At 33.3% G+C, this 12,522-nt stretch overlaps 1 protein-coding gene across 2 annotated transcripts in view; it reads left to right on the top strand.

The window, feature by feature from the left end:
* Positions 1 to 12,522, top strand: part of AGL (amylo-alpha-1, 6-glucosidase, 4-alpha-glucanotransferase) — a 77,457-nt gene that overhangs the window by 26,801 nt on the left and 38,134 nt on the right. For both annotated transcript variants that reach the window (XM_032422837.1, XM_032422827.1), the window contains exons 8-21: positions 60 to 186; positions 540 to 642; positions 724 to 821; positions 1,482 to 1,621; positions 2,886 to 3,073; positions 4,660 to 4,783; positions 5,360 to 5,523; positions 6,313 to 6,414; positions 6,524 to 6,679; positions 6,775 to 6,925; positions 9,557 to 9,681; positions 9,769 to 9,881; positions 9,992 to 10,126; positions 11,824 to 11,954. In XM_032422837.1, the coding sequence (XP_032278728.1) occupies positions 60 to 186; positions 540 to 642; positions 724 to 821; positions 1,482 to 1,621; positions 2,886 to 3,073; positions 4,660 to 4,783; positions 5,360 to 5,523; positions 6,313 to 6,414; positions 6,524 to 6,679; positions 6,775 to 6,925; positions 9,557 to 9,681; positions 9,769 to 9,881; positions 9,992 to 10,126; positions 11,824 to 11,954 (1,857 nt within the window). The remainder of the gene's footprint in view (positions 1 to 59; positions 187 to 539; positions 643 to 723; positions 822 to 1,481; positions 1,622 to 2,885; positions 3,074 to 4,659; positions 4,784 to 5,359; positions 5,524 to 6,312; positions 6,415 to 6,523; positions 6,680 to 6,774; positions 6,926 to 9,556; positions 9,682 to 9,768; positions 9,882 to 9,991; positions 10,127 to 11,823; positions 11,955 to 12,522) is intronic.

Genomic DNA, 12,522 nt, shown 5'->3' with positions numbered 1-12,522 from the left:
AACAGTTATAATCTCCTTGTGGATGTTTGCACTTAAGATATCATCTTTCTTTCTTTCAGAAAATAGGAAAATAACAACCAAGCCTGATCCAAAGGAACACCTTAAGATTATTCAGGATCCTGAATACAGAAGGCTTGGCTGTACTGTAGATATGAACATTGCACTAGCAACTTTCATACCACATGAGTATGTTATGTATTTTTCCTATGAAATAAAGGATAATATTACTTACAAACCTTTATGGCTAGTATTAAAATCCTGAAAAGAAAATCAAATAAAGTAATTCACCATAATTCTACTAGTTCAAATGAATGATGTTTTCCTCTTTTTTCTGTGTGGTGGACCGTGGTCCTATATGTGTATATAAAATTTTTTACAGTTGAAAAACGTCTTCAGCCATTAATTAAGATCCTGATGAATATGTTTAAAGTTTCAAATAAATAAATAAATAAAGTTTCTATGACCCTTGTTAGAAAATTTTTAAATACAGAATTTTAAAACCATTAAATATTCAGTGTGTATTGTTCTCTTTGCTCTAGCAAGGGCCCAGCTGCAATTGATGAATGCTGTAATTGGTTCCGTAAGAGAATTGAGGAGTTAAATTCAGAGAAGCATCAACTCATGAACTATCATCAGGAACAGGTTTCACCTACTTTTGAACTGTTTTTCTTTGAGTCTTAATGTTGTTGCTTTCACTGACATATATAATTTAATGTGTTCCAGGCAGTTAATTGCCTTTTGGGAAATGTGTCTTATGAACGTCTGGCTGGCCACGGCCCTAAATTAGGACCTGTCACTAGAAAACATCCTTTAGTTACCAGGTATTCCATTTTTGTTTTCTTCTCATTTCTTCTCATTAAAGGTTAAAAATTGAAAATTGCATTTAACTTTTTGAATTAATCTGAGTGTTTTCCTTCAATGTGTGACTTCAGTACATTTTTTAATTGAAATAGAAGTTTTGATTTGGTAACTAGGGTTAATATTAATTAATTTTGTTAGGCCAGTCCTTAAAGAAGCTATCATCAGTATGAATCAATTTACAATGATTACATTAATGTTTCTGGAGGACTACATACTTACTAATAAATTCCAAAGTTAATCGAATTGAGCCAGCATTTAGCTCCTCATCTTGTAGGTAATGTGCAGCACAGATTAGGCAACTGAAGTGTAGTAAAAGCTTTTGCAAAGTAACATCAATACTTCAGTGATTTTCTTAGTAATTTTATGAGATTTTTAAATTTATTATTTAAAATGTTAATCAGATAATGCTATAATGCTGACTTTCCATTTCTCAAATCTTAGTAGATTTACTCAGAAAGTCTTCTGAAGATTTTCGACCTATAACAAAGTTTATTTCCTGTAGTGTAAAACTAATCTTTATTCTCTTTATGAGGGAGGAGGTTTAATTTTAATAGTACTAATTTAAATTCTCTCCAAAGAATCTCTCTATATGGATTTAATATTTAATTGCATCTCCATAGATATTTTACGTTCCCATTTGAAGAAATGACCCTCTCCGCAGAAGAATCTATGATTCATAACCCAAATAAAGCTTGTTTTCTGATGGCGCATAATGGATGGGTAATGGGAGATGATCCCCTTCGAAACTTTGCTGAACCTGGTACATCATTTTTGTTAACTTCTCTGTGGATAGGGAAAGAAAAGTTTACAGCAAGCTCAAAATATAAACTGTTTCGTTGACTTTTTTCCCCACTAAGCTAATAGTTCTTAAACTATTTTATCAGAGAGGTGCATACAGTTCAAGAGAGAAGAGAAGGGTTGGACAAAAAGGATGGGATTCATCTTTTCCTTTCCCCTCCTAGTCCTTATATGCTCAACTAGAATGGCTTTTATCTATTTTGTATTATGGTTCTGCATAAGATTTTTTATGGTTAAAAATTTAATCTGTTGCATTTTTAAAATACATTTAAAACCACTGCTATTACAATTATATTGCCATAAGAGATATTTTCATTCATTAGCCAGAGGGGTATTAAGGTATTTGAATAGCAGTTACACTAGAAACTAATTTTAGGTTCCCCCTCACTCCTAGCATTTTATTTTTCTACAGCTATTTCTTTGCCAGAAAGAATTTTGCTGGGGACCCATCAATATGTTTTTCAACATTTAGAAGTCTTTTTGAATGACTTTAAATTTAATTCAAAAATCTCCTTTTTTTTTTTTTTTAAAAGAATGTACTTTGGGTTTAAGTATCTCTGCCTTTTCCTTTCTAGTCATTCTAAATGAAAAAAGGCATTCTACTATATGCTGTGGATTTAATGTAACTAGTGCCAAAATGAGTAGCAAGGTGGAAACACAGCTTTAAATGTTTTAGACAGAGGGGCACCTCGGTGGCTCAGTTGGTTAGGTATCCAACTCTTGATTTTTGGCTTGGGTCATGATCTCATGGTTGTGGGATTGAGCCCCACATCAGGCTCCACACTCAGCAGGGAGTCTGCTTGAGATTCTCTTTCTCCCTCTCCCTCTGCCTCTCCTGCTCATGCTCTCTATCTCTCTCTCTCAAATAAATAAAGAAAGAAATCTTTTAGGAAGAAATGTTTTTGGTAGAACGCTGTCTTCAAAGGGCCTGTGATATTACTATAACTGATTTCCTTTAAAAGAAGGAACTTGATTTTTTTTACGCTAAGTACACATTTTTAGGAGAGCCTCTAGGTTGAATTTTAGCAAAATAGATATGAGATATAAATTAATATTAATTTTTTAAGCTTTATAGATTTAGATACCCATACCATTTTAGACATAATTTTAACCAATATATGGTTTGTGGTAGAAATAGTCAATGTGATTTAAAAACAACGTTTCCTTGAAGTAAATGTTTTCATGTTATTTCTTGAACCATTGAAAGCAAGCTCCTTTCTTAACAGGCTCAGAAGTTTATCTAAGGAGAGAACTTATTTGCTGGGGAGACAGCGTTAAATTACGCTATGGGAATAAACCAGAAGACTGTCCTTTTCTCTGGGCACACATGAAAAAATACACTGAAATAGCTGCAACTTATTTCCAGGGAGTGCGTCTTGATAACTGCCACTCAACACCTCTTCATGTAGCCGAGGTACAGAAAAACAATTCATCTACATTAAGCAAAGAAATGTAGTATTCTTTCCTTGCTTTCCTTAAATAAAATACGCAAGTACGTGTTTCCTCTTGCTAGTTAGACACCAGCATTGATTTGGTGGTAGTATTTAACACTTCGGCATAACTTCTCAATTCTAACAAAATCTTTTGATGCGGTTGTTATGGAATACTGGGCTATAAAATGTTTAACGAGTTAATATTTTTATTTCAGTTTAGGGAAGTAGATCATATTGTCTCTGATAATATATACGTAACCATATTGCCATGCATATTATTAAAATATTACTAATATTTTCTTATTAACTTTTAAAGGGTTAATATTAATATTTTAATAATATGCAAATATCTCTCTTAGTCTTGTTATTTTCTGGTTGGTTGGTTTTAATATAATAGACACTGAAGTCACTTGTTACATATGATATTTATGCACTAACATTACAGTATATTGAAGCTTATTTTAGCCTCATTGATTCCATTTTTATTGATTTTTATAAAAATGTAAGTGTAAACATAAAGGCGGTTTATCCCTCTTTGGGCTTTTTACAGAAACTGGGGCAGTGCCAAAATTTATAGCGTTATCTTCTAACACCACTTTGTAAACACAATTTTCATCCTATTTATAAGATCTTTGATAGCTTCCTAGTGACAACTTAGTGTTCTTTGGGAATGTATACTTATCTGGAAAATATCTATTTGTTATATTAAGGCAATATTATAATGAATATGTTTCAAGTCCTATGATGAAAAATTGACTTGATATGGAAGAATTTAGTGAACATTAGTTAAGGTGGTAGAACATTTTTTAGCTCCAAAAACTAGCAGAGGTTTTTCCTTATTGTGCTCTTAGCAACAGCAAAATATATATATAATTCTAAGATTATTATAACATTTTGGCAAAACAGAAAATTAAAACTCAATTTGCTTGATTTTAAGTTACAAAATCTTCTAGGACCCTACTTGTTAGCTCATAGAATTTCAGTTCTTTTATTAACCTTTGTGCAAACATTATGTTAAAAAAATCAGAACCAATTTGATTTCTGATTAAGAATTGATTGCCATTTGTAGGAAAAGCTGGCTTTAGTATAGTTAGTCAGACCTAATCTTTGCAATAGCTAAATGATTCACCAGCAGGGAATTTACCAATAATGGCCTAGTCAAAACCTGCAAATTATTAGTCTGGTTAGAGGTATTAAAAACAAACCCACATAAAACAGGGTAAAAGCCTAGCAGAATCACAGTGTTGTGGTTTACATTTTTTAATGTGACACTAACATTTTTCTTCTTCCTTTTTTTCCTCTTTGTGTCTTTTTATCTTTGCAAAATCTAATCTTCCTTTTTAACTGTTTTAATCTCTTTATAAATTCTCTTGTTTCCTATGTATTGGTGTGTTTTATGTTTTCTTACATATGCACAATTAAATTTATTTGGAAATTCTTCTTGGATTTCCATTTTGTCTTGTTCTATGACATTTTCCTATGTCAAATCCATGCCTAGTCTTGTCTCCTTTCCTTCCCCCCACTTGCTTTTCTCTTTGTGTTACATTTGTGACTGTGCTTTTTGCAGTACATGTTGGATGCTGCTAGGAAGCTGCAACCCAATTTGTATGTAGTAGCTGAACTGTTCACAGGAAGTGAAGACCTGGACAATATCTTTGTTACTAGACTGGGCATTAGTTCCCTAATAAGAGGTAGGCTTGCTGAAGTGTATTTCCCATCTAAAACTTTAGTTTTTGTTTAAGTAGATTAAAAGGCATTTAATAGCATTATATACAAAGTTTAATAATTTTCAACATAGTTAATGTTCTTTTAAGTACTCTACACAAACTTTTCTCTAACTCAGTCTGTTTTTATCAGGAAAAATTTCCACTTTGGGGTAAAATATCTCATTTTAAATTGAAAAACCAGTAGGATGAATTGATGACTCATGAACAAAGCATTTTTTTGTTTATGAAAATATACAAATCTGGTTTTCATCTCTTACTTGGATAGATGATATAGTCTTAGATTTTTTTCCATAGATCTTATATAACCAACATCCTAATAAACAACATATGTTCCCTTTTACCTACATGAGCCATTTCTCTGGCCAATTATAGAGAAGACTTTGTGTCACTTAAACTAATAGACATTTGTTTAAATGTTTAAAGCAGTTTTATTTTTGATAATATTTTTGTGGTCTTTTTTTGGAAATTTAGTCTTGATAAGAAACCTAACCTTGAACAATAATAAGGAAGATTGTTAAAATATTCTGTTATGCTTTGCAGAGGCAATGAGTGCATATAATAGCCATGAAGAGGGCAGATTGGTTTATAGATATGGAGGAGAACCTGTTGGATCCTTTGTTCAGCCCCGTTTGAGGCCGTTAATGCCGGCCATTGCACATGCCCTGTTTATGGATATTACCCACGATAATGAGTGTCCCATTGTGGTAAGCATCTAATCTGTTTCTTGTATTTACTTGTTTTGCTAAACTCATATGTGGAATTTAAGAAGCATAACAGATGAACATAGTGGGGAAAAAGAGAGAGGCACACAATAAAACAGACTCAACTAAAGAGAACAAACTAAACGTTGATGGAGGGAGGTGGGTGGGGGATGGGCTAAATGGGGGATGGGGATTAAAGAGGGCACTTGTTGGTGAGCACTGGGTGTGGTATGTAAGTGATGAATCACTCAGTTCTACACCCAAAACTAATATTACACTCTATGTTAACTGACTGGAATTTAAATAAAAACTTGGGGGGCGCCTGGGTGGCTCAGTCCTTAAGCGTCTGCCTTCGGCTCAGGTCATGATCCCAGGGTCCTGGGATCGAGCCCCGCATCGGGCTCCCTGCTTGGCAGGGAGCCTGCTTCTCCCTCTCCCTCTGCTGCTGCTCCCCGACTTGTGCTCTCTCTCTCTGTCAAATAAATAAATAAAATATTTTAATAAATAAATAAATACTTGGAAAAGGAAAAAATAAATAATGTTTTGATCTGATATTTAGTGGCAATATCCACATACTTCAAAATCATGTCTTAGATTTATAAGTTTGTGGTACATAGTTTTTGAATGTTTTGTTAGTTTTAAAGCAAATTAATATCAAAAAATAATAAAATAAAGCCAATTAATGTCTTATAGTGTGTAACTATGTAACTATCCTTTTACTTCATTATGCCATAGGATGGCACTTTGCATTTGAAAGAAAATAAACTTTGGGGGTTTTTTATTGTTTTCTAGCATAGGTCAGAATATGATGCTCTCCCAAGTACCACGATTGTTTCTATGGCATGTTGTGCTAGTGGAAGTACTAAAGGCTATGATGAATTAGTGCCTCATCAGGTATGTCTTTGTGTTGTTTTTTTTTTTTAAATCCACATGGCCAACGACTTTGAGCATTTTTACTAAAAGTTCTTATTATAATTAAAATGTATACATTCACTTTGTTCAGATTTCAGTGGTTTCTGAAGAACGGTTTTATACTAAGTGGAATCCTGGAGCATCTCCATCAAATACAGGTGAAGTTAATTTCCAAAGTGGAATTATTGCAGCCAGATGTGCTATCAATAAACTTCATCAAGAACTTGGGGCCAAGGGTTTCATTCAGGCAAGAAACTAAATTTTTGTAAGTTTCTTAAGGTTCAATTTCAAGTAAGTGTTTCCAGTTTGAGCACTAACATGTTTTCTCTTTCTCTTTCCCAGGTGTATGTGGATCAGGTTGATGAAGACATAGTGGCAGTAACAAGACATTCACCCAGCATTCATCAGTCTGTTGTGTCTGTGTCTAGAACTGCTTTCAGGAATCCTAAGACTTCATTTTACAGCAAGGAAGTGCCTCAAATGTGCATCCCTGGTAATGCAACTTAAAAATGTTATTGTGATTATAACACAGTGCAAGTGTGGCTGTAGTTGAGAAAAAAAATTCGAAATTTTGCACTACTTGGGGCACATGGCTGACTCAGTTGGTAGAGCATGCGACTCTTGATCTCAGAGTTATGAGTTCAAGCCCCATGTTGGGTGTAGAGCTTACTTTAAAGAAAGGAAGAAAAGGAAGAAAGAAAGAAATTAAGACTGTGATCACGACCTGAGCCAAAGGCAGACACTCAACCAGGCACTCGGGATGTGTTTTTATAATTGTCAAAGAAGAGCTATGGAGACACTATAATTGCTATATGTTCACAAAAGAGAGAAATTACTGACTATTTAGAAAAGGCTTCTCAAGGGAGGTGGAACTTTAGTTCTTGAAAGATGTAAAAAAAAAAAAAAATTCATATTAATAGGTGTTAGTAAGACTATTTGGGGACCAGTGAAAATATCTATTTGGTTGAAATAGTGGAGTGACAGAAGGCTAGGAAGGTAATTGAGAATGGATTATGAAAAGCCTTAAATATTAAACTGTTTTCCACTTTGGTTTATATATGGGTATGTATGTACATGCACATACACAAATCACACTTAGACACACTGCAAATATACATGTGTATACACATATATAAACACATGAATATACATATATATTTCCTGGGTATAAAAGAAATACATGTTTGTTTTATGCAAAGTAGAAAATAGGGAATGAATTAAGAGGAAAATAAAACTACCACTCAAAAAATGTTAATATTTGAGAATATTTCCATAACAGGAATTGTTCCAAGTAGTAAAAATGTAAGTTACCCCAAATTAATTTCCCATGGTCCTGGGATTGAGCCCTGTCTCAGGCTCCCTGCTCAGTGGGGAGCCTGCTTCTCCCTCTTCTCTCTGCTCATGCTCTCTCTCATTATCTCTGTCTCTCTCCCAAATAAATAAATAAAATCTTTAAAATAAATAAATAAAAACACGTCCCTAAATCATATCCTTATTATTGCTAGATTTTTTTTCTAGATGTGTGTATTTTATTTCCTTCCTTATTGTTATATATATTATAGCAAAACATTCTCCTGTGCATATAGCAACTGTCCAAGTCTGGCAATTAATTGAGGGGATGAAGATTCCCATAAAAATCATCATATTCTATATTGGTTGCTAGTTATTAAATATGTATTACTCCAGTTTTTAAAGATTATCAACTTGAATAGTTTTAAGGTTAAATGTTCATTAGTTATTTTTAACTGCTTGCAAGTGTATAGTCAGTAATCTTGTCTGATTGTTGCTAATGTACATAGTTTCACATGGTTGCAATCAGTGTGAACAATATATCTCAGGTTTTGTTTTGGTCATTGGTCATTATTAAAACATTTCCATTTTGTCACAAAATTGTGGTTTTCATTATGTTAAATATTTCGTATTTTATTATGTTAGTATTCCATCTTTAATATTCTTTAGTATGTTTGGGGCGCCTAGGTGGCTCAGTCGTTAAGCGTCTGCCTTCAGCTCAGGTCATGATCCCAGGGTCCTGGGATTGAGCCCCGCATCAGGCTCCCTGCTCCATGGGAAGCCTGCTTCTCCCTCTCCCACTCCCCCTGCTTGTGTTCCCTCTCTGGCTGTGTCTCTCTGTCAAGTAAATAAATAAAATCTTTAAAACATATATATATTATTTAGTATGTTTAACAGTGAATATACACTAGGAATAATTCTTTTCTTTTGAACAATTTCTTAGTAATTATTTCAAGAAGTAGAATTTCTGGATCAAAAGGTACTGTTACTTATTGTCAGATTAATGGCTTTGTAAATAACTTAAATAATAAAATTCAAGTTTTATATATCCTTTGACTCAGCAATTCTGCTTCTAGGTGTATCTCTGAGAAACTCTCATATGTTCCATTAGAAGACAGGCACAAGAATATATCTGGTATATTCACACAATGGAATACTATTTGGCATTTGAAACAAATAAGTTGCAGCTTATGTAGCAGTGTGAACAAATCTAAAAAGTACAGTGTTGTTTAATAGAAAGCAAGTTGCAGAAATATATATATATATATATATATATATATATATATATATATATAAAATTTGAATCCACTTTAATAAAACTTGGAAATACGGAAAATAATATATGTTGTTTTGAGAAACAGACATATGTAGTAAAAATACACAGGATCTATGAACACCAAACTGCAGGTAATGGTTACCTCTGAAGGGGAAGAAAGGGTACACATTTGTAATGTTTTCCTTAGCTAGGAAATAGGATCTGGCTTTTTTAAATTTTTCCCTACTTTTTGTATTTCTGAAATTTTTCATTTTTTTTGTAAGTCTTTCAAGGGATTTATTTTCTCTCTGCTTAAAATTAGGAAGGTTATATATATATTGTTCCTAAGAGCTAAGCCATTATTACTTGATAAGATCTTTTTTCAAATAGATGTTTGTTAATTTATGATTTTAAAAACAAAAGCATTTGCGTGAAAAATGCATCTTGGGTAGAATCATCTACTCAGACTGATATTTCATATTCAACTTTAAGTTTAATTAATTAATTAAGTTGAATTAGCAATTCCTAATTTCAGATGGTTTAATATGAAATTTGGTTAATATTTTTATGTATTCCTAGGCAAAATTGAAGAAGTAGTTCTTGAAGCTAGAACTGTTGAGAGAAATACAGAACCTTATCAGAAGGATGAGAATTCAATCAATGGAATGCCAAATATCACAGTAGAAATTAGAGAACATATTCAGGTATTTGGGACTCTCATCTTACTACTGTTTAACATCTTACAGACATTAGAATTATTGATTGAATGGTTTTATACAATTTTTTTCAAGCTTAGTGAAAGTAAAATTGTTAAACAAGCTGGAGTTGCCACAAAAGGACCCAATGAGTATATTCAAGAAATAGAATTTGAAAACTTGTCTCCAGGAAGTGTTATTATATTCAGGTATGTTGGAGTTCAAACTGTTGACTTGGCTTGTAAAATAGATTACATATTCTGTTAATTTTGAATAAATCATTCCTATGAAGTAACCATTTTTTAATTAACATTTTCAGAGTTAGTCTTGACCCACATGCACAAGTCACTGTTGGAATTCTTCGAAATCATCTGACACAGTTCAGTCCTCACTTTAAATCTGGGAGCCTTGCTGTTGACAACTCAGATCCTATATTAAAAATTCCTTTTGCTTTGTAAGTATGCCTTAGTTTATGGAGATTTGCCACTTTAATAACTGATAAGTTACCACAAGCCTGATTTAAGCAGTTTTAAGGTTCCTCTGTATCCTTGCTACTCAGATGGTGGTCCAAGGACCAATAGTCATATCAGCATCATCTGTTGTTAACATTTTGTCCTATTGCTTTATCATTTGTATGTGTCCTTGCATGTGCACTCTCTCACACTCTTGCACTCTCTATATGTAGCTATAGATACAGGCAAACACACACATACATCTGTATACACACACACATGCACACAATTTTTCTGAACTATCTGAGACTAAGTTGCATACACTATATTCCTTCCACATCATTTTTTTAAATATTTATTTTTTTGAAGTAGGCTCCACACCCAATGTGGGGCCTAAACTCATGACTCTTGAGGTCAAGAGTCACATGTTCTTTGCACTGAGCCAGCCAGGTGCCCCTAAGCTAAATTTTTTGGTTTTGTTCATTGGCTATGTATTAATTCAGTGAAATACCATTTTTTACTGACCCATTTTTTGATTGTGTTCAATTTTTTGTTTTTATAAGAGCTTTTCTCATAAGGATATTAATTCTTAACTCAAACTATTAGAAAAATATTTGCATTCTAAAAATACCTGTGATGAAGCAGTTTTATGTTTCTGTGGAATGCTTATAAAATGCATATTCATCCTCAGACCTACTCAGATTATCTTGGGGGAAGGCCAAGAAATCTGCATCTTAATAAGCTCTCCAGGTAATTCATATGCAAGTTCACTGGCTACATGTCAAAAAATATTTGCCTAGAATGGAGTTGGCATTGAGACTGCTGATTGATTTGATCAAACTTGACTCACAAACTGCGGATGAAGGAAGAGCCAGTCCCAGCTGTGAGGACAGAGTCTGGCAGAAACAGGGAACAAAGCACAGCCAACTATAATTTTCTCAGTTGAGATAGAACTAAAAGAGAAAGAAGGAAGTACATTCAAGAGGATATGTGTTCAGTTCTGTAGAATAAAATGACCTGAACAGCTAGAATTGTAAAAAAGTAGGGTTTTCATTGTATTCAAGTGTGGTCAATTATACAGTCTCACTGCTACCTGGACAAAGGGGAAACCAAGGCCATGATAGATACCTCCTTCTGACTATTATCAAGAAGCATCTTCAATCTTGGTTTCTTGAATAACACAGCTAAAGGACAGTGCCACCTTAGGAGAGGAGAGAAGGGAAAGGAGAGAAATACATGATTTCTAAGGTGGTTGACTGTGACTTTTGATATCCCTTTGCTGGTCCTTGACAAGTATTTTGATTTTAAGATAATTAGCATAAAAAGTTATTGATGTCCTCCTTGGGAGAATATAAAGAAGGGGAAAAAAACCAAGCCCATCTAGAAAGATTGAAAAAGCAAATTTGTGAGAAGAAGGTTGTAGCAACCAAAAGATTTTTCCAGCATACTTCTAAGTAATAAAATTTAGCAATTGATTATTTTCTTGGCTTGAAAGAAATGTTACTTTCCAACTGAATTTTTAGCATGTTTTATCCTTTAATTATTATTTATAACATATATTACATGTATATTTAATGCTGAGTTACTAAAACATACATTGCTAAGACATTTTATGGTTATGATTCAGATTTTCTTCTTTGTTGACAGCAAGTGAAATTTTACTGTATTTAACCAGTTCTTTTTATTTTCTACTTCTTAGCATTGCCTCAAAATTAACTTTGGCTGAACTGAATCAGGTACTTTACCGATGTGAAGCAGAAGAACAAGAAGATGGTGGAGGCTGTTATGACATACCAAACTGGTCATCTCTTAAATATGCGGGGCTTCAAGGTAAGCAAATACAAGGATAGTTAAGCTTTTGGGTTCTTTTTTTTTTTTTTAGGGTCATTTGGTATCTTCTTTATAGAATTAAAGTATGGGCTCAGAATTCAACTGCTTGGGTTCAAATTGTGGCTCTGCCACCTACTCATTCATTGACCTCCAACAAGTAACTTAACTTCTCTGTGCCCCAATTTCTGCCTCTATAAAATGTGAATAATATTGTCTCTTTCATAGGCTTTTTTGAAGACTAAATGAGAAAATTTATTTGGGCCCCAAATGGGACTAGGTTATAAATATAATACATTCATCTTCCTTTTTCATCTAATGGAAACTTTGTCTCATTGCATATTTGTTTTATCCTACAAAGAGAACTTACAATAAAACATTATGCAATTAGAGTAGTTGTAAGGCAGGACATAGGATCTAAATATTTAATTATCAGTGTAACCCATCGTGTTGGAAATATTTTCTTGGATTTTTGTCTAGGAAATTTGGTTTATCACACATGTATTCCTAGTTCATACAGTATTCCACATGTCATGCCTCCTTTGCAACTCCTTATTTTCTTTGTCCACCT

The sequence above is a fragment of the Phoca vitulina genome, unplaced genomic scaffold (assembly GCF_004348235.1).
Source record: "Phoca vitulina isolate PV1807 unplaced genomic scaffold, GSC_HSeal_1.0 scaffold2, whole genome shotgun sequence".
Lineage (NCBI taxonomy): Eukaryota > Metazoa > Chordata > Mammalia > Carnivora > Phocidae > Phoca > Phoca vitulina.
The sequence above is the reverse complement of the archived record's forward strand: the minus strand, read 5'-3'. Positions and strand labels throughout refer to the sequence as shown.